The following is a 22,805-nucleotide window of genomic DNA, read 5'->3' on the forward strand; positions in this document are numbered from 1 at the left end:
CAGTAGCAGTTTGTTGTACTATGTAGGATTACAGCTCACCTGGCTAGGGTTTGGTGGGGTTACTGGTTATGTGCAAGGATTTTGCACACTCCTGCTCTGCCACCTGCTAGCTGTGTGACCTGGGCAACTTTACCTTCTGGACGTCAGTGTACCCATCCCTATTAACAGGAATTAAACACCTGTTAATAAATTCAAAGCATTTAAAACAATGGCACATGGAGGCCTATATAAAGCATAGGCTCTCACTTATCAAAGCCTATTTTATCTCCTGTAAGCCTCACAACCGCCTCATAGCCTGTGGTTATCTCCACTGTACCGATGAGGAAGTTAGCTCAGAGAGGCAAGTCATCTGCGAAGGGTCACTCTGATGTAACTTAGGGCTGCCTGACAAAACCAGAGCCTAGAAAAATAAAGCAGTCAGTTCCTGCCAAGACACGATTTCGTTCGCACCACAGCGTATTAGGTTCATTCTTAAGGCGTTGGCATCTTACCAGAAAGCAAAAGTGTACTATTCTGAAGCCAGGGACCTCGGCTCCTGCGCGTTGGGGGGGCGCGGGGGCTGGCGGAAGGAGCCGAGCGCACTCGGAAATGCTCGCTTCGCCTTCGGCAACAATCGTCCGGGGGCGGGGCTGGCGCGACAGCGCGTTCCGCGCGGGGCATTGTGGGAAGGGCGGCCGGTGCAGCATCGGCTGCCATCTTAGTAACTCCGGGTGTTGCGGCCTTGTCTTTGGAGGTGGCCTTCGTGGCGGCCGTGCACCTGAGGGAGTGACGGAAAGGCAGCTGGCGGACAGTCTTCCTTCCCCCGGCTTCAGCGAGTCGCCAGCCGGCGTCCGGAGGCCCAGGCGAGAGCGTCCAGGCGCGTGCGGGGCTGAGGCCAGCGGTTAGGCACAGCGCCGGCCGGAAGGATGGGCCGGTCTCGGAGCCGCAGCTCGTCCCGCTCCAAACACACCAAGAGCAGCAAACACAACAAGAAGCGGAGCCGGTCCCGGTCGCGGTCCCGAGACAAGGAGCGCGTGCGGAAGCGCTCCAAGTCCCGGGAGAGTAAACGGAACCGGCGGCGGGAGTCGCGGTCCCGCTCGCGCTCCACCAACACGGCCGTGTCCCGGCGCGAGCGGGACCGGGAGCGCGCCTCGTCCCCGCCCGACCGCATCGACATCTTCGGGCGCACGGTGAGCAAGCGCAGCAGCCTGGACGAGAAGCAGAAGCGAGAGGAGGAGGAGAAGAAAGCCGAGTTCGAGCGGCAGCGAAAAATGTGAGCGCCCGCGGGGGAAGGGCGGGGGGGGGGGGGGGGGAGTCGGGATGAAGGCCGAGCCGGGGAGCTGCGGGGGGTCGCGGGGACCCTCCGGGGAGCCTAGGGCAGGACAGACCCGGGACTGGGCTGGGGAGGGAAATAGCGGGACTTGAGCCGGATAGGCGTAGAGGGGAGCACGCGATTTTGGCGCGAGAGAGGGTGGAGAGCGCAGGAAGCAGGGGGTGGAGTTCCGCGTGGGGCCGGAGAGCTGCGTGGCCGCGATGAGCCACCCGGAGACGCGTGTGCAGGGCTGTTGCAGACCCGCAGGACGAGAGCAGGAAGGAGCCCACCCGTGGCATGCCGATCGCCGCTGCCCAGAGCACTGTTGCATTGCCGCTTCCCTGTGGGACTGGGCTTCCCCGAAATAAGATACTTTTTAGGCCTAAAGGTCCAACAGTACCCCCTCACCCCCCCCCCCCCCAATACATTCTATTTTAATGTATTCCTAGTAGTTGAAATGTCGCGGCTGCTGTTCCGTGTTTGGTTTTGTGATGTGAGGTGTAAAGACAAATTGTACACACCTTTAGTGTGCATGCATACAGTCCGTTTTGACGCCGGCATTCCCTGGGTGGCACCCTCCCAGTCAGTCTCCTACTCTTCCTGCCAGCTGCTTTGGATGAGCTGTGAATGACAGGCTTCTGCGGCAAACTTCGGTCCAGCTCTGACATTCGGTTCCCCTTGTAGTGTACTTGATGTGGATGGAGACTTTGCTCGCATGCAGGAAGTCTTGTTTGGGTGGAATGTATTCCTCAAGTATCTTTTGACTCAAGAATAGGTGTCAGTAATCCCAAACGGAGGGACTTTTGCGTTTAAAACGTAGCGTTTAGTTTGGGTGCTCTGCTCTGGATCTTCCTTTCCCACGGTTTGGTTGAAAGGTAGAGTCAGATAGGTTCACTTCCGCTGTTGAACTGGCTGGCTTCCTCCGTTCTTCAGCGCATGTTTAGAAAATAAATGCTCATGAGGCAGAGAATTTAAAATCTTCCTGAGACAGTTTTCCTTTACTTTGTACTAGATTGACTGGGGGGGGTTTAATTTTTCTGCATTTAGGTTTGTATTATGTCGATTTTTCAGCAGAACCTGTTTCTGAGAGCAAAGTTACTGAGAGGTAGGGGACGGGAACACTAATATTACAGAGTATACAGTACCTGGAGAGGTATTTTGCTGCATTCATTTTAAAATGTAAGCAATGCTTTCATCGTTCCTTTATTTTTCAGAACTGGCAGCGATATATATGAAAACCAAATACAAGTAATTGTTTCTCAACAAACCTTGATTATATAGAATCCAGTTTTTTTGGTCTGGAACAAGATTAACTGTAAAGATGTAGCTCTCAAATAACTATCAACAGATGAATATTTTTTAAAATTACCTAAGATAATTGCATACGTTTTTCGTGTGAAAGCAAAGGAGACCTTCAATTCACTAGACACTTTACATTCACTAGAAAGCTAAGACTTGTAGGAAAAGTGGAAGGAAATGTGGTATGCTAAGAATAGTTAGAATCATTTAGCAGTGAGCAAACATAAACAGCAGAGAAGTCCAAGGATGAAACTCAGAAAATAGAGCAGCTCTGTAGTTCCAAGTTGATAGGAAAAGCAAACTACCTTTAGCATTTATATAGGAAGGAATGGGCAGAACTAGCATCCACCTGTACACTGAATTCGTGTGTCATACTGTGGGCGCTACTTAATATGGTTTAGTAGTGCCTTTGACATAATGCAAAGGAAATAAGGGAAAGACCCAGGTTTTGAAGCCACGAGAATGGGCAGAACTCTTCTGTTTCCAAATCCCTATTGGTTAGTTCATTCAACTACCCAATTTATGTGCCTGGTAGTGTGCTAGGTGCTGTTAATATACAGATTGACCCGCGGCACCCCCCCCCCCCCCCCCCCCCCCCCCCCCCCCGCCCCCCTTGCCTAACCGGTTTGGCTCAGTGGATAGAGTGTCTGGCCTGCGGACTCAAGGGTCCCAGGTTCGATTCCAGTCAAGGGCATGTACCTTGGTTGTGGGCACATCCCCAGTAGGGGGTGTGCAGGAGGCAGCTGATCGATGTTTCTCTTTTATTGATGTTTCTAACTCTCTATCCCTCTCCCTTCCTCTCTGTAAAAAATCAATAAAATATATTTAAAAAAAAAAAGATTGACCCCTCTCCAAGATCTTGCTCTAACTGGAAGACATAGGTACAGATTCAGTGATAGTGATGTGACTGTAGAAAGGAAGAAGTATCTTGGATGGGTCAACACTTCAGTTCTACGGAATGAGTGGTGGATAAAAATAGAGATTGTCAAGAGTAGGCCTAGAAGGATACTTGAAGAGTAAAAAGGTGGATGTTAATTGGAACATGAAGTTCTATAAATACTAAAGTCATGGAGTAACTGGAAAGGTCAAGTCGAAGCTGGGAATCATGGGAAGGGTCTTGTATGCCATATTAAGGAGCTTGGATTTCACCCTAGAAACAGTAAAGGTTTTAAGCAGATAAATGATATAAGGCCTTTTATAAAAAAAAAAAAAAAAAAATCCCTGGTTGCTGTATAGGGTAGAAACTAGTTATAGTAAGTCCACACAGGAGTAGTGGGGGAGCAGTTGTGGGATTGCCAAAGAAAGATATTTAAACATTTAGAACAAATAAAATTGGATGTGAAACATAGGAAAAGAAAGCAGTAATAATGTTGGTTCATGTTTATATTGTGGCTATTATATCTCAGCCACCGAATGTTTAACTACTGTGTCTCAGACACTGGTTAAAATGTCAGAAACCCAGTGGAGAGGGATGAGGGAAAGGGAGTTTCCCTCAAAGGGAGTTTCTATTTCGCATTTTCACTGTGGGCACTAATTTTTGGATATAGTCAGTTTACACAACGTTGATAGAGGGACAAACCTGGGGGAACCTTGAGAGCAGAATGACCCCTGGAGAGGGTGGAAAAGAGTTCCAGGGATTGAAAGAACCTAAGGGAATGTTTGTATTTTCAATTGGGTTGGGTGGAAGCTGAGAAGAGGTACCAGAAGAATGCCTACTGTCAATTGTACCTTCAAGAGGTCCAGTGTGCTATGGAGAGAGACAGCAAAATTAGAATCTTCTGTTGGGCTTAACTAATTAGAAAGTTTGTGGTAAGGATGGAAACCAGATTGCCTTGCCATTTTAACAATTCTGAGGCCTTGAATAAATCACCTACCTGTAAGTTTGATTTCTTATCTGAAACAAAGATACTTGACTTGCTTATTGTGAAGATTAGAAATTGTGCATTTAAATTATCAAAACAATGGCATATAATGGGCCTCAATAAGTAATGTTGTTTAATATAATTTATGTAAATGCAGCCATATTGAGCCTGGTGAATTTAAGAAGTGGTCTTACAAGTTACAGTCTTAATGCAATAAAAGGCAGACCTTTAAAATTTAAAAAGATTTTTCCTCCCTGGTTTTGCATAGCATACTATGCCATAGCTAATTCACCTGGTTCAAAAGCTCTGCCTTTCCTCCACGAGTCAGGGCCATTTAGTGTGAATCCCTCTCTGCCCTCTCCTGCACTTTTTTTGTCGTTTTCATATGGTTATCTTTTGAGATGCTGTATGCATATTGTATTAACTGATGGAAAGTGGGCAGCTGAAAATGACTTGCAGCAAATCAGGAAAATGGTAATTGGCGATATCTAGATTCCAGTAGGCTTAGTGTTTAACTGCATGACCAATCGGGAGCCTGCTAAGTTAGAATATCTAAACTGAACATGGGATCTATATGAGTGATCATTTGAAGACTACTTGAACTTGTTGTGAGAGCAGCATTTGTAAGCAAATTTAGTAGATGGAACTATGTATTTTGGGGAGGTGAGGGCATTAGGACATACAATCTAGCTGGTAAGATTTTTATGACTTTTTATGAATTACGATTTTTATGAATTTCTAAAATAATTATTTTGGTATTTAGATCGTTGTGTATGCCTTTGTCTCTCACTTTTGTCCTGGAGAAACAATGACGGGTAGTATAGTGCTTAAGATCATTAGCTTTGGAGTCTACCCAGATTGAGAATTACCTTTTAGCTCTTGCAATGAGGTATAGCCGAGTTAGTAACCTGCTTAGCCTCAGGAACCATCAAAGATGTATGTAGATGACATGGTATATAAACCTGTTGGCAGAGTATTTGGTACCTAGTCAATACTTAGTAAATGTTGTTTGGTAATATTATGAAAGTAGTTCCGAGAAGTAAGCTCCTAGGGTTGAGTTCATACATTTTAAAGACGTTTTAGCTTGTTTGGAGGTTCTAGCAGGGGAGCGCAGCTACTCGTATACCCTTGACCGAAGACCGGTCCTCTCCTGGGGGGGGGGGGGGGAGGTCGTCCTCTTCAACCGAGCGCGCAGCTTCGGGAGGGACGCACATGGATCAGTGAGGGAGGAGGGGGACACCCGCCTAGCCAGCCAGATCAGCCGAATCAACCCTGGCGATCAATGGCGTGACAGATGTCACAGCCAGATCGCCCTCACATCCTTAAAGACGTTTTAAAATAATGTTTTAAGCTGCTATGTACAAATTCATGATCTCCTTTAACTGTTGTTTTTCTGGGCTCTTGATATTTTAATAGTTGCTATTTTAAAATCAATTGTGACTAGTGTTTTAAAACACCTGAGATCAAGGAGACCTAATGTTACACCATTTCCATTGAAAAACTTGAAGATTTGGTATCTCTTTCTGAATCAGTGCCCCAAAATCTAGGCAAGGAAATGGACTCTGCAGAAGAGCCAGAGGAAAAGATTAGAGAGATAAAAGGACATCAAGAGATTGACAATTCCTATGGCGAAAGTTTGAGTGAGTGGATAGGCAATGATATTAGATGATACATCTTTTATAAGGTAACAAAAGTGATTATTTGTTTTATGAAAGTTGCAATGCCTCTTATGAGTTGGTGTAATAGCTGCTTTATCATTGATTATGGTAAATTTGTCATCAATAAAGATTAACTCATGCTTAATTCAGTTGTACAAGTGCCCTTTGGTTTTCTGAATTCAGTGTTATGGGGAGGAGAATTAAAGCAATATTAGATTTTAGCTTTTTCAGCACTAGATCTAAAAATTGATTAAAAATTTTTTTTCTGATTTACTAGAGTAGCAATTTTAACTTTAGCAAGAATAACAGCAACAACAAAGATTATGTTCTTGATAATACTCTGTTGTAGGGGTATAACCTTCCTAGCCTGTCTCCCAGTTGGACACAGCAGCAAGGCTTAATTATAGTCATGGTGGGCTGCTCTTTGGCTCCTCCAGGAACAAAGGGAGATAAGCAGCCTTGTGAGAAATTCTGTAAGGCCATTTCTCATCCTCCCTGTTTTAGTTGAGCTTGGGACTTTCCACTTGCCCTCCCCTTCAGGCTATAAAACTGCTGAGCTGTAGTTAGAATTTACTTCTTAGCAGCAGAGCAACCCACCACCTGTGCTTGTACCTGTCACCCAGCCCCTCTGGTTTGGTATCCATCAGTGGGAGCAGAGACATGGGGGAGCTAACACCATGCTGATCTGGCTTTTGTTGTAAGTGATAAACTGAATTTATTTAGGCTCCTTTTCTCCTTACTTGCTTGCTTATATACTTATCTTTGGAAATGAGGCCCTATTAGCCCTTGTGCTATTGCTATTACTTAAGGACTGGTTGACAAAAACCCTGAATCTGTATCAGGTCTTTTTACCTTTACCAAATTTCTAAATTAATTTGGCAACTTTTCTATTGATAAACTAACCAAAGCTTTATCCTGTTCTTTTCCTTCTTTTTTACTTTACATGGGAAATTTTAATTGGAACTTTTTATATTGTCCTTCCTTTAAGAGTTGAATTGTACCATTATAGAGTTTCTTCTTAGGCTTTTCTAATTTATTAACTGCATAAGAACCAACTAACAAAATATGTATATATGGGTGTGTATACTTTTAACACTTCGTGTTATGAAAACTTTCCAACTTAATGCAAAAGTAGAGAGAATATTATAAGCTTAATACATCCATCATCCAGATTTAGCAGCTGTCAGTCTTACTTGTTTTATCTTTTATTTATTTTTTTCTGGATGAAGTAGATAAACAAAAATTTTCTATTTGAAATGTAGTTTAATTTCCATTGAAATTGCTGCCTGATTTCCTTTAGACATTCCTAGCTATTTATTTTTAATGTTGGGGTAGGTATCTGTTCTCTTACTGAGCTGCTATAAGGTTTATACCCTAATGCTGTATTTTTATTGGATATTAAAAAGGAGTAAAAGAAAATTCCAGTTAGAGCATGTTAGGCTTTTGTGCCTTTTTAAAATAAAATCACTAATGTGGTGGGGAGTAATTATTTTTTTTAAAAAAGCAACACATCAGTGTGGTGATGGCCAGAGGGAAGGAAGGATGGGGGCTGGGTAGAGGTGGGCAAAGTGGGGGCATCTGTAATAGTGTCAGTAATAAAAATAAAGGTAAAAAAGGAATTAAAAATCTTCAAAATAGATATTTGAAATACGTAGAAATTTCGAAGAAGTTATGCTTTCTCAAGTAGCTGTTACCTTGACAGAAAAAAAAATGTAGAGATTTTAAATGCACAGATATCTTTCACATGAATCAGAATGTGAAAGGTAAGTCAGTATTAGGATGGTATCACTGTAGTAACAGGAATTGAGAATGAAAGCGCTAGAATGGAAATTGAATCACCCCCCAAAATATAGTTGAAGTGGATTTGGGTGTTTAATGCTCACTTTATTAAAGAAACCTTTGAAATTAATTTTAATATATTTCCAGTCTACCTCAAAATATTGTCATTTGGTGTAATCAAATCAAGATATGAGGTCTTTTTTTTATGTTTTGGTTTTCAGTTCAACCTAGATAATGTGTGAGGCAGTCATTGGACACCAGTGGTATAAAACAAGGTTTCCACTATACTGATTTGATAAACGACAGTACTTTCAATGCAGAATTTTATTTTAAGTAAGTTGATTCATAATATCTAAATGGAGTTAAATTAAAACAGTATTTGGTTCATTGGGCTTTTTAGTAGAACTGATGATACATTTTTTATCCACTTTCCATCTCTAGAAGAACTTTTAATTGAAAACCAATTAAATAAAGAAAAGATACAGTAAAGTTCAGAATCTGAATAAGGTATATTTTCACTAAAAGTTATACAACTATTGCCTTGGCACCCTGAAACTCTTTGAGTCTGTCTTCTGACTTTGCCTGGAGGGTAGAAGAGGGGAATGAATTTTGCCGGTCTGAATTACTAGTAATTGCTACATAATGATTGTTCCTGACTTCTTTGCAGCTCAACCCTTAGACTGGGTGGATTGGCAAATGAGCAAGTCCATATATTAGTATTTACAGTTTGTCTTTTCATTGTAAAGTTGATAACAAAAGTGGATTTCCTATTTCACATTTGCTCTACAGTTCTAAATAAAAACTGGTGAATTAAGCTTTTGTATGTACTGTACTGCTTTTTTAATTTCAGAAAGTGATGGAAAAAACCATAATTTTATGTTTATTTGAATTTCTGTATCACTTAACATCATGGTTTCTGTTATATCCTTGAATGTTGCATGAAAATGAATTGTAAAATCATAGAAACCTATAATCAGGCTCAATGTTTTACAGATTTATAACTAGTTTTAAATTTTAGGTTTATTTCTTATATTATCTAAGTCATTTTTTCCATTTTGTTCGCTAGCCGGCAGCAGGAAATAGAAGAAAAACTCATCGAGGAAGAAACAGCACGAAGAGTGGAAGAATTGGTAGCAAAAAGGGTAGAGGAAGAATTGGAGAAAAGGAAGGATGAAATTGAGCGAGAAGTTCTCCGAAGGGTGGAGGAAGCCAAGCGCATCATGGAAAAGCAGTTGCTCGAAGAACTCGAGCGACAGAGACAAGCTGAGCTTGCAGCACAAAAAGCCAGAGAGGTAACGCTCGGTCGTTTGGAAAGTAGAGACAGTCCATGGCAAAACTTTCAGTTTTGGGTGTGCCTCCTGCTCAGTTCAGAAAGAGATGGAATACAGACTAATTCCTTTCTCATCTAAACATTGCTGCGAAAGTTAATTTTTTAGCTATTCAGAAGTGCTGACTGATATTTAAAAGTTATTTTCATAAAACATATTCAAGGAAACTTTTTGATTTAATGGAACTGGCTTACATATTTGAGAAGTGTTTGAAACTTTTGCCATGGCTGCAGGACTTACATTCTTTTTTGGGAGGGTCGGGGGACACAGGGAGTTTTAAAGGGACAAGGTTAAAAATCCACCTGTGGTTATGTATTCTTTTCTGTTTATCGTTCTTATTACCTAGACTGTGAGAGGCTTTTTGCCTTCAGTCAGATTAAAAAGAGCAGGGCCTAACATTGAGTGACGAGAGCACCTGCTTTTGATAAATAGGTTTTCTTGCTCTTTTTTCTCTTCTTTTATCCCTCATCTCCTGCCCCAAATTCTGCCTCAACACCATGGACTAATTCTAGTGTTTTGATCATAAGGCCCTCCATTTTCCTAATGTGTTTCAAAGAATCTTTTTAGGAAAAATGTCCATATTATTCATCCACTTTTTAGTATCTACTAACAACTCCTTTTTTTCTCTAGAGAGTTATGAAGGAACAGGTTGTCCTTGTCTGGAGTCAAGCTAAACACATGATTTGTTTTATCAGCAGCTGGAGCAGAAGTTGAAAATGTCTTTCTGTGAGACAGTAATTTGCTACTGAAGCTTTATGGCTTACTTGCACTGATTACTCCAGGATCCTAAAACTTGTTGAAAGTCTCTGAAACACACTCAAAGCAAATTATTTTACAGCACTGAGTGTCCCTCAACATAGTTTCCATAGTGAATATGAATTCAATTGGTGTGTGCCACTGGAAATCCTATAGTTATATTTTCTTGAATTTAAATATTTGACTCAAAATATATGCCTCATTGTCATTTTTAGTCCTGGCATTATTGTGGACAAATTGACATTAATCTCTTTTTTGAGTAAGCTTAGCTTTTCAAATGTATTTTCCCTTGTGCTGTCTTTAACTACATATATATATGTCTGTATTTGGTGGCTATCACAGACTTGATGCAATTGAAAGTATGAAATTTTTGTGTCAGGGCTTTTAATTATGAAGATATTTTTGGAGTAATGGTGCTGTGTTGTAGCGAGTTATTAATCATAGGAAGATTTTTTTCTCTTCATGTGCTTTTTGTTTCATATTAACAATATTTTTTTTTTTTAACACGGACACAACCCTCTGCCAGTCTTTCCAAATATTAAAATCATTTGAATATGTCTGCTGTGATCTTAACACTGCCCAAACCATCGAGCAATCTTCATATAGTTTGCATTATAAAAATCTCATTAAATTTTCCAAGAAAAAATAAACTACAGAATTTTATTTCCTGACTATGCACCCCATGGATTCCTGAATTTCAGTTCAGACTGTAGATGACAAGATAAGCTGCCTTTAGAAATTGTCAACATCTGAATGTTAAGTCCATTTTCCCCATGGAAGAAGCCCTTAGTTCCATGAAGTATGGATTACCATTTGTATTTTTCACTAACAGTAAATGTATTTTTCTTATTAATTGTTTGCCTTAGGAATGATGAATTACATTTTTTGTTCCTTCTTACCATAAACATCTGCATTCCTCAGCTCAGCCTTCCTTGTATGTTGTTTATAAATGGTTGAGCTGCTGATGCAGGTATTGCCAAGCTAACAGTACAAATCATTTTAAAGAGGAAGCTGGCGTGTATGGCAGCCGAGGAGCACACTCTGCAGGACACTGGACAAGACAGTAAATATTCAACTTTTAATGCTGATTAAAGGAGTATAGGTAAAGAATACGTAGGTATACATAATTGGTGAGACAAATATTCACTTTATTTATATTTTATATTATTTTTTTTTAATTTGGTAAATACTATTCCAGTTTTGTTAGTTGTCCTTGTTGATTTGTGTGATATTAAAGTACTAGTAATAATTGCCAGGAAACTATCAATTAGGGAGGGTTTAGTCGGTTGCTGTTTGGACTGGGAGGGATGATTGAAATTTAGGGTTAGAAACAAATTTTAGTGGCTGCACAGTTTATCATTTGTCAGACAGAAGGTAGCTTTATATAAAGCTACCCTGTAAATCAGATCAAAAAAGTTCAGAGGAAGATTAGTAAATATTTATCAATAAAATTAAACATTTTATTTTTCTAACATCTTAACATGTCCTCCCCTTTAGGAGGAAGAACGTGCAAAACGTGAGGAGCTAGAGCGAATACTGGAAGAGAATAACCGAAAAATTGCCGAAGCACAAGCCAAACTGGTATGTATAAAGCATACATGAATAATATTTTTTTGTTTTTTCTGAATTTGTTGAATAATTTTGTGCTTTATGATTATTACTAGTGTCCTGGTGCACGAAATTCATGGGGTGGGGGGGTGTCCCTCAGCCCAGCCTGCACCCTCTCCAATCTGGGACCCCTCGAAAGATGTCCTACTGCCATTTTACAGGGATCAGGCCTAAACTGGCAGTCGGATATCACTCTCACAATCCGGGACTGCTGGCTCCTAACCACTCACCCGCCTGCCTAATTGCCCCTAACTACTCTGCTTGCTGGCCTGCTCGCTCCTAACTGCCCCCTGCTGCCAGCCTGCTTGGCCCCAAATGCCCCCATGTCAGTGTGCTTGCCTCCAACTGCCCCACCTGCTTGCCCCCACCTTCCCTCCACACTGGCATGCTCGCCCCCAACTGGCCCCCTGCTGGTCTGCTTACCCCCAGTTGCCCCGCCCCCATCAGCCTGATTACCCACAAATGCCGACCCATCCTGGCCTGATCACCCACAACTGCCCTCCCCTCTTGGCCTCTAACTGCCTCTCCCTTGGCCCTGCCACCATGGCTTTGTCCAGAAGAATGTCTGGAAGGTATCCTGGAAGGTCTCCCAGTCTAATTAGCATATTATCCTTTTATTAGTATAGATTAGTTCTCAGGGTCATTTTAAGGTATTTGAGGCAAGAGTGGAATAGTTGACTAGAATTTAGCTACTGTGTTCCACAGTAATCTATTTGGGGACCATCTAGATATTCTAATTAATCTGAAGAAAATTCCGAAATTTGCAGTTGTTTAAAACCGGTTTCCTGGAGAAAATTGTACTACCTTCATTCCCAATTTTTTTTTTATTCTACCCTCATTCACACTTCTGTGCCTGAAATAATGAAAACAGTCTTAAAAGTATTTAAACCAACTAATAAGCAACATTTCACTTTGCATTAGTTGCCTTGTTACCGATTGCTAGACAGAATAGATGGATCACATAAATATATATGTGATAAGTGTACCAGATTAGTAAATTATTTTTCCTATTCCAAGTTTATAATCTAACAAGTATGGAGAATTAATCCTATATAATAAAGAGCTAATATGCTAATTAGACCAGATGGCGGAACGACCAGTGGGCAGGGGGCGGGGCTGGGGACTGCAAGGACCGAGCCCCTTGCACGAATTTCGTGCACCGGGCCTCTAGTTAATTATAACATGATACAGAGATGGAAAAGGTGATATAAAGCAATTTTTAAATTTTAAAGAAGCCAACATAAGGATATTGAGGTAATTTTTTTCCACTTATTTATGCATTCATTGCTTGATTCTTGTATGTGTCCTGACCGGGCATCAAACCCCCAACCTTTATGTATCGGGACAACGTTCTAGCCAACTGAGCTGTCTGGCGAGGATGAAGTAATTTTTTAAAAATAGAAAAAAAATTGATGAAAAAGAATGCTAAGTTAAAAGTCTGTGGACATAAATATTCCAAAAACCAAAGGATAATCAGACATTTCTGTATAGGGGAAAAAGCATTTTCATCATGAATGTGGCATATGGGTGATTCTACTTCCAAGTAAAAATATAACTCAGAGATAGAAGGGATTTTACTTTAGGATGAATGAGGGATTAGTGCTATTTAATACCCAGAATGAAGACATGGCTCAAAAGAGACTCTTGGTTCTAGATGTCTAAAAAAGTTTTGTCTATTTAGAAATGTGTTGAAAATCATACAGCCATAGGAAGACATTTGCAGCTAAGTCATACTGCTGACTGGAGGGGGAAAAGCAAATTGTAAGCTCTAGTTAAGTGGTTTAGAAAAAAACAAATTCTGTGACTGTTTATAAGGGCACGGAGAAAGATCTGGGATGGTATTAGTAATTAACAGTGGATCTCATTGAAGGTGGAAGTGAAAGAGAACCATAGAAAATGTATCCATGGTTGATAAGAATATAAAAAAGTTAGAACCTTGGGGGTAGTTGGTACTAAAGTAGGGGTGGGGAACATCCAGCCCACAGGCCATATAAGGCCTGCAAAATCATTTGGTCTGGTCTTGCCAAGGCATTAAGGGTTAAGTTAATTAAATGTTTGGCCAAATATAGCAGGCTAGTTTTTAAGTTGATAATTTTATATGGCCCGAAAATGATGTTAATAGATTCCATATAGCCCTTGGCACAGAAAAGGTTCCCCTTGTTTTGGAGCATGGTTTTTTAAAAAAGATATTGTGCCCCCGTATAAGAGCCAATGCTGGAAATACCTTAGGCAACTTAGTGAGCACAGTAAAATGAATTCTTAGTTAATATCACTGTCCTGGTTTTTTTGAAAGCCAGAATGTAAGGGGAAGACTTAATTCTGCTTTTTCAGTAAAAAGACCTTAAAATCTGCTTAAGTAGAAAAAGCAATACAAATGGATTGGAGAAGGAGTCACTATAAGATACATCGATACTTATCAATAAGTAGCGGGTGGGGAAAAAGTAGGTTTATAGTTCATGTAAAAATAATACAATAATAATACAAGAATAAACTTGTTTTGTGTACTCACTACTATAAACATACTTCTAAAAAAATGTTTTTATTGTTTAAAGTATTACATGTCTCATTTTTCCCCCAGTTGACCCCACCACCGCCACCACTCCCACCCCAGAGGGCAAGCCCCACCACCACAGTGTCTGTGTCAGTTGGTTATGCTAATATGCATGCATACAAGTCCTTTGATTGATCTCTAACCACCCGCCTTTCTCCTCACCCCCCCCCCCCCCGCCCCTCTTCTCTCTGAGATTGGACAGTCTGTTCAATGCTACCTTGTCTCTGGATCTGTTTTTGTTCATTAGTTTATGTTGATCATTATATCCCACATATGAGTGAGATCATGTTATATTTATCTTTCTCCAATTGGCTTATTTCACTTAGCACAATGCTCTCCAGTACCATCCACGCTGTTGCAAACGGTAAAAGTTCCTTCTCTTTTATAGCAGCGTGGTATTCCATTGTGTAGACGTACCAATTTTTTAATCCACTCATCTGCTGATGGGCACTTAGGTTGTTTCCAGATCTTAGCTATGGTGAATTGTGCTGCTATGAACATAGGGGTGCATATATCCTTTCTGATGGGTGTTCCTGGTTTCTTGGGATATATTCCTAGAAGTGGGATCACTGGATCAAATGGGAGTTCCATTTTTAACTTTTTGAGGAAACTCCATACTGTTTTCCACAGTGGCTGCACCAGTCTGCATTCCCACCAGCAATGCACGAGGGTTCATTTTTCTCCACATGCTCGCCAGCACTTGTCCTTGTTGATTTGTTGAAGATAGCTATTCTGACAGGTGTGAGATGGTACCTCATTGTTGTTTTGATTTGCATCTCTAGGATGATTAGTGACTTTGAGCATGTTTTCAGCCTTCTGTATGTCCTTTTTCGAAAAGTGTCTATTTAGGTCCTTTGCCCATTTTTTTATTGGAATGTTTATCTTCCTTTTGTTAAGTTGTATGTGTTCTCTGTAAATTTTGGAGATTAAGCCCTTATCTGAAATAGCATTGGCAAATATGTCTCCCATGCAGTGGGCTTTCTTGTTGTTTTGTTGATGGTTTCTTTTGCTGTGCTGAAGCTTTTTATTTTGATGTAGTTCCTTTTGTTTATTTTCTCCTTAGTTTCAATTGTCCTAGAAGCTATATCGGTAAAGATATTGCTGCGACATATGTCTCATATTTTGTTGCCTATGGAGTCTTCTAAGATTTTTATGGTTTCTCGTCTTACATTTAAGTCATTTAACCATTTTGAGTTTGTTTTTGTGTATGGTGTAAGTTGCTGATCTAGTTTCCTTTTTTTTGCATGTATCTGACCAGATTTCCCAGCACCATTTATTAAAGAGACTGTCTTGACTCCATTGTATGCTCTTGCCTCCTTTGTCAAATATTAATTGAGCATAATGGCTTCGGTTAAACCTACTTTTGTACCACCCTGTATGTGATAATGTTTCTTAGTGATTACATGTAAGGAGAAAATCTCAGTGCAGTTAGGAGGAAGTAAGAAAGTGTGCATCTTAATTTGAGCTTTGAAGGTTGAGCTTTGAAAGGTAAATACAGTATGGTTTGTAAGGCATGGATATTTCTAGAAGAGAGGGACTCTATAATTGGTATTTAAAACATTGATTGAAACAGAATTTCCATCAAGTAGAATAGAATTTCTCTTAGGACATAAGAGATTGGATAGTGTAGTGAGTTCTTTGTGGGTGGCCTGGAATGCCAGATTGTGACTTCTAGAGCAAAGCTTCTTAACTTAGTGTGCCCTGCCAAGATTTTGATTCCTTCTAACTCTGGGTTGGGTGTCTGGGTGCCTAGGTGTCTAGGGACAGTTTGGCCTCTTTATTTCCATCTAGTAGACTTTTTGTTTACCCTCATGAACCTTATTTTCTGTGTGTCTGGGAAAAGATGAGCAAGTACATTACAGAGCAGTATTGCTCAAGTGGTGGTAATTGTTCAGTTATTTTTTGTATTGTAATTTCAATTTGCCTTAGAGTCCTACTTTTGCATAATACTGTTAAGACAAATAATAGAAAAATAATTGTTTTTAAAGCTTCTAAAACACTTTTATACCTGTGGATCTATTAGTTTGCAGACTGCCACTGGTCCATGGGCCTTTAGCACTAGTGGTTCTAGAATATTTGTGTTTGACACTATTCTGACTTCATGTTATCAATAAAACTTCAGTGAGAAGGTATCTTTTGGAAAAAGAAGTTTGAATTTGAGAAATTTTGGAAAGAATTTAGACATAATTAACTAATTTACTTCTTGTGTTCAGTAAATTTGAAAGCATAAGAAATTACTATTGATGTTGGAGAAACTTTTATTTGGTTCTATATGCTTTCAAGGAAAGTAGAATATCCTTTGTGTAGGAGGACACAAAAAAATGTTATTGTAGCCTGGCTGGTGTGGCTTAGTGGTTGAATCTTGACCTATGACCCAAGTCAACCTTTCCCCTTGTCCATTTCCTGGGTCAGGGTACATGCTGGGCTAGACCCCCGGTGGGAGTGTACAGGGGGCAGCCAATTGGTGATTCTCGCTCATCATTGATGTTTTTATCCCTTCCTTCCTTTCTGAAATCAATAAAAATGTATTTTTTGAAATGTTATTATATAAAGATGCAAGACACATATTGAGATTTCTATTTTTGTTGTCCTTTCATCTTCCTATTGAAAGCCCCATTAAAATAATAAATATTTAAGGAAAGAAGGGAAATATGATAATGTTGTTGGCAGCATGGGACTTTAGGTCAGTAGCGCTAGTTTATCTTGTTGAACCAATAGTTTTGAGTTATTTCTTAGTGGCATGATTTCTAATTATAATATTTTTTGTTTTTTCCCATCATTCCTATAAGTTATGTAAAATATTTATATCTGTATTTTTTAAATTTAATACATGTTTCAGGAGGAGAGTAGTAGATTTCAGTATTCTTATTTGTTAGAGACTGCTGCAAAGAAGAACGCTTACAATAAATAATTTTTTAAATGGCAGTAAGACCTCTAGGTAAAGGAAGTTGGAACAGAAGATACTGAGAGGGATAAATAGGCCCTTCTATAATGGTATGTTTTGCTTTTATGTATTTCATCTCGCCAATTTTTGGAGTGAGGTATAGGATTGAAAGCCATCTTTGTGAGACATAACAGGGCCCTGGGTGTAATGACTCTAATATTATGGGTGTTAGCTTTCTCTTTGGCCTCCATGATGCCTACTATGTAATTCTTATAGGAGAGGTTAGTATTGTTCATATTTTCACACATGCACATTCCTTCCTCCCTCCATCATTGCGAATAATGCCTTTTGCATAAATTTGAAACAAGAGGGGAAGGAACAATGTATATTCTCTAGCAAATGGAGTCATCAGGAACGATACAGCAAGTCAGGCAGTTACTGCAGAGAGAGGGTAGGGTTTAGAAGAGTACCAAACAAATAAGGTATAGGGTCGGACCATACAGATGGATGGGCAGGAAACCGGTTTTTCATCACTTGAGAGCCACTGTATTAAGATGAGAGATGGCTTTAGTTTTTACTAGACAAGTCTACTTTTTCTTTCTTGTTTGTTTGTTTGTTTTTGCCAAGCTGTGATTGAATAATGTTTAAGCTTATTTTAAAGCTATAATAGAACAAAATACAAATATTTAATGTAAAGACAGGATAGTCACCTGTTTAATTTATTTATAAAAATTATTCCATTATCAAGTACTTACTTGTAAGACACTAAGGGTACCCCTGTTACCTGTGGTAATACAACTGCTGTACACACATACATACTTTTATCGCCTATATTTGTAGACCTAAGTGAAACTGAAACTTTTTCTTTATCCAATCTAAAAGTAATTTCAGTGCAGTAGAATTAGTATTGTTTGTATATAAAAGAAATTACTTTACTTTTAAAATCTTGTTTTTAATTTTTTGATTAGGTAATGTGATTGTATGATTCAAAAATTTGTTTTAGAAAAATAAGCAGTGAAATCTTCTACCTTTTTCCCCTGTCCATCCACTAACCATTCCCATTTCCAGAGGTATATTCAATTATGTTTTTATTTGTTTTTCCAGAGTTTATAATGCATTGTTAGGCAGATACAAATAGCATACATTTTTTTAAAAAATATATTTTATTGATTTTTCACAGAGAGGAAGGGAGAGGGATAGAGAGTTAGAAACATTGATGAGAGAGAAACATCAATCAGCTGCCTCCTGCATATACCCTACTGGGGATGTGTCCGCAACCAAGGTACATGCCCTTGACCAGAATCGAACCTGGGACCCTTCAGTCCGCAGGCCGATGCTCTATCCACTGAGCCAAACCGGTTAGGGCAGCATACATTTTTATTTTCCCCTTTTTGCACAAAAGTAACATATGATACATAGTATTTGGTACTTTGCTTTTCTCGCTTAATAGTGTAACTTGGAGATTTTTTCTATTTTAGTATATAGGGGACACCTTTTTTAAAAAAAGTTCACGATGTTTTGTTTTATAGATCTGTAATTTATTGATAGTTCCATATTGGTGAATATTTGGGTTTTTCAGTCTCTTACAAACTATGTTTGCAATAAATAACTTTGTATAATTTTGCATGCGTGCAAGTTCACTTATGGAATAAATTCCAGAAAATTAAATAGCTGGGTAAAATTACTATGAAGATGCAATTTTAGTAGATTACTGCCAATATACTCTTCATAAGCTAGCACTTGATACTATACTTTTGAATTTCTATCAATGTGATAGGGTAAAAAATGCTATTTGTAAATAGATTTCTCTTATGTCTTGAGGTTGTGATGTTCAAACCCTTCACTCCCCAAGGTTATAATCTACTTTCCTCGGGGCTGAATTAGAACCTTAGGGAAAAGTGAGTCTGGGTGTTGGTGAGGGTTTCCCAAGGATATGCGCACACACTAAGAATCTTCACTTTGATTCAGTTGCACGTGCCAGCTCTTACCTCCAAATGTGTGATAATTTATTAAAACTGTGGGTAAAGTAATTGGCATATGATTTTACTGAAGATGGTCAGAAGCAGATAATTTTTTATTGTAATTACCAGTGAAAGTCTAAGCAAGAGAGTGGTGATTTGAAGTGGATTTTGGTGTACAGACTGGATTTCAATAGGAGGAAAAGTGGCATGAGCAAAGGAGGAGGAGGGGAAGCAAGATAGAAAGGACAATTTAAGAGAGAATAGTAGAAACAGTTGGGGCCATATAAAAGGAAGTCCTAGGTAGTATGCTAATTTAGGAAATTAGCTATATTCTGTGCACATTGAAAATCATTGGAAGTTTGAGGGCAGGAGAGAGCAATGCTTAAGAAGGTTGAGACTTGCAGCATTGTGTAGGGTGGATCAAAGGGCAGGGACTGGAAACAGAAACGATTTTAAGTTTGTAAGAGATATGCCCTGAACAGTTACGGTAACAATTGGAAATGGAAAAAAAAAACTCTAGGTGAGAGAACATAACTTTATGACTATTTGATGTTGGCAGGGAAAGAGGAAAAAGACAGAAAACTATAGTATGTGGATGGCAGTGGGGAATGTTGAAAGGGCTGGTGTATTTTAGGGTTAGGTTACTGGAATTTAAATCTTGAACATGTTGAAATTTGAAGGTGCCCAGAGCTTTCCCAGGTGGCTTTTCATTAGCCAGCTGAAAATGTAGCTTAGGAAAAAGATCTGAGAGGAAGAAGATAGATTTCAGTTCTGTGTTGGATTTGACTATGAAGACCTGGAAATACATGGAAATCTACTTTTCCATCTTGCCTACCCACCAGATTCCCACTATTATAATTCTCATCTCCTCATCTCTGACCTTACTTGATCACAGTGGATTTGCCCCCCACTGTCTTAACCTTTCACCTTTTAGCCTGTCACCACCACCGCTCCCCATCTGAGAGCAAAAAGTAAAATAAACCTCTTTGTGTTAATTATGTATTTAAAAAAATGGGCTTTTTCTTACCCGCAAGATAAAATTTCAACATTTTATCTTGCATTCTGAGTCCATTACCTATCAGTGGAGATAAACAGGAGACTCAAGTTCAAGGGCAGGAGAATAACTGAAGAGAACAGGCACTAAACTTACTGTTAGTTTTTGACCATGTAAAAAATAATTTCAGTAGAATTAATGGAGATGATGGAAGTAATGACATATTAATAGTTGAGTTTGCGAATAGGTAGGCATTCACAGGACTCTGTGAATATTTTAAGATCAAGGTCAGATACAGAAAAAAGGACAACTCATTGATCATTGAGATTAAAAATCCAAGGGTTAGAAAATGTTTTTTCAACTTTGGCACTATTAACATTTGGGGTTAGATAATTCGTTGTTGTGGAGGGCTGTCCCATGTATTACTGTAGGATGTCTAGCAGCATACCTGTCTTCTATCTGCTAGATGCCAGGAGCCATTTCCCCCGTTGTGACAACCAAAATCACCACCACACATTTGCCTGATGTCCCCTGAGAGAGGAGTGAAGTTGCACCTGGTTGTAAATTAATAAGGAAGAAGGCATGGTACCTTTGGGGTGCAAGGAGAGACTTGTTGAGGAAGAAGATCATGTGACTGGCCTGTGTTTTTGGTAGAGGGGGTATCTATAGTGAATGCTTAAAGGAAGTGGTTGCTATGAGACTGAAGGAGTTGAACACACTGCAGGAGTTAATTATACAAGTGTCCATTTGAAATTGACACCATTTTATAGTCAGCCAGGTTAAAAAAGTTTTAACTTTTTTCTTTCCAAAGAAAGAGGCTTTTATTATTTTTTGGTTGTATATTGACAATGTAATGTAGTCCCAGTGAGGATTTCTCGTATAATTTTTTGTATGGCTTGCTAATTATGTATTTAGCTAGCATAGTTGGTAGGTAAAATATTCTGAATAAATCCGTACCATGGTTTGTAACTGACAATCTGTTAATCTAATGGTACTGAAGGTATCTATAAAAATATGTAACAGGGCTAAAAGTATACTGATCTCAAGCATGGCTTGTAGAAATTTTCATTTTCAAAATATATAAATGCTTTTTTATAATTTCTTTAAAAATTAGAAAATGTAGGAATAATTAATAAATTCTTTTCTAATTCTCAATATTTTTCTTCTCACTGTTTGTGTGATGTTAGGCCAAGTTTTATTAAACATACTATTGTTGGCTTCTATTGATAATAAATTCTCATCTAATTTCCCAAATACCACGAATGAAAGCCATGAAATTCACAGAATTTTCAACTTTTTACTTCTAACTTTCAGGCTGAAGAACAGTTGAGAATTGTTGAAGAACAAAGAAAGATTCATGAGGAAAGGATGAAACTAGAACAAGAGCGACAACGTCAACAAAAAGAAGAACAAAAAATTATCCTGGGCAAGGGGAAGTCCAGGCCCAAACTGTCCTTCTCCTTAAAAACCCAGGATTAAATTGCAAACTCTGAACTTTTTACAAAGAAAAATGGAAAAACTTTGTATTGTAGCTTCATGTTGAAGTGTTTTTTTTTTGTTTGTTTCATTTTGTTTTTGTTTTTTTAATTTGGAAAATCTGGAAAGTTAGCTTGTTCTAATAGGGGCTATGCTCTGCAGTTCCTTTTCTTCCCCCTTAACTTCTATTAAGTGAAATCCTTATCAGATCATTGTTATCTTCTAGAAAGTGATATATTTTTCACCTGTTTGGATTCTGTGTTAGTGATCTGAAGAGGAGCAGATCACTTTATAAATTGTGGATGGTCTGATAAGGTTTTTACTGACCCACAGACTTCGGAGTTATACTCTGTTTACTATATCATAATGCTGGTTTTGCTGACTTTTTGTTTTTTTATATATTTATAAAAAAAGAAAAAGTTGGTAATTGCATTGGAAGCTCCTGGGGTGTTGTTGGACCTATGTGGTATATTGTTAAATCAGTGTCCTCATGATACTGTTGCTCTTGATGTTCCTGATACAGGTAAGGAAACAGTTGGTCAGCTCTAACACAAAATATATACAGTTCAGTATTGTCTCTGTTCAAATTGTTTTTATTTCACTGACAAAATCAAACCAGCATTCCCCATTGTGTAAATAAATGATTTTGCTGAATAAAGTCGTCTTAAATTCATATGTTGAAGCAATTTTTTTTAAAGTTCTGTTAAGTCTTAAAGAGGGTGGTTTACTTTTTGATGGTCAGCAATTTAGAAATCCTAGAACTATGCTACATTTCCTCTCATACTTTTAACATAGGATTTATATGTATATTAAATATACTCATGGACTAGTATTTAATGGATATTTTTACAAATATTTATGCTGATACAGCAATTATGACATCAGTATTACCTTTAAGAAGTAATAAGCACTCAGAAAAAGATTTAAATTCTCAATCCTGTACCTCTATTTTAGGATATAAATATCACCTCAATAAATTGTACTTAATGAAAACTACAGAAAAATGCTTCTCAAATTTATAGATCTTAGATTATTTTCAAAGTGGGCCATCAGAAAGAACTTAGCTTTGTACTTTCACAAAAGGCTAAGGCAGTCAAATCATCTGTAATGTAGGGTACTTGCACGTTTATTTTGGGGACAAACACACTCAAACTTATTTCAAGTTTTTATTTTGTTTTTGCATGTGATGTGGATGACTCTTACAGAGTACAGTCTGCCTCATTTATCTTTACATATGTTCTTCTAAGTGTACTGGTATTAAAACATTTATTAAAGAAAAGGATATGAATATAAAAATGTTACCTGAGATGCATAAACATGTCATCAAAATAGAGGAAATGTTCTCCAATATTTTGAGA

General features: G+C 38.8%; 1 protein-coding gene across 1 annotated transcript; it reads left to right on the plus strand.

Annotated features, from left to right (window-relative positions):
- Positions 1 to 491: 491 nt before the first annotated feature.
- On the plus strand, positions 492 to 22,120 carry ARGLU1 (arginine and glutamate rich 1). The gene is made up of 4 exons (XM_081084796.1): positions 492 to 1,252; positions 8,956 to 9,181; positions 11,471 to 11,554; positions 21,286 to 22,120. The coding sequence occupies exons 1-4, from the start codon at positions 906 to 908 to the stop codon at positions 21,448 to 21,450; spliced, it is 822 nt and encodes a 273-aa protein (XP_080940922.1). The 5' UTR covers positions 492 to 905; the 3' UTR covers positions 21,451 to 22,120.
- The last annotated feature ends 685 nt before the right edge of the window (positions 22,121 to 22,805 follow it).

This window comes from Myotis nattereri (genome assembly GCF_964212035.1).
Source record: "Myotis nattereri genome assembly, chromosome: 2".
In the NCBI taxonomy this organism is placed as follows: domain Eukaryota; kingdom Metazoa; phylum Chordata; class Mammalia; order Chiroptera; family Vespertilionidae; genus Myotis; species Myotis nattereri.

Coding starts and splice junctions, on each gene's coding strand:
- ARGLU1 (XM_081084796.1), top strand. CDS start 906: ATGGGCCGGTCTCGGAGCCGCAGCTCGTCCCGCTCCAAACACACCAAG. Junction 1,253..8,955: donor TTCGAGCGGCAGCGAAAAAT/GTGAGCGCCCGC, acceptor TTTGTTCGCTAG/CCGGCAGCAGGAAATAGAAG. Junction 11,555..21,285: donor CCGAAGCACAAGCCAAACTG/GTATGTATAAAG, acceptor TCTAACTTTCAG/GCTGAAGAACAGTTGAGAAT.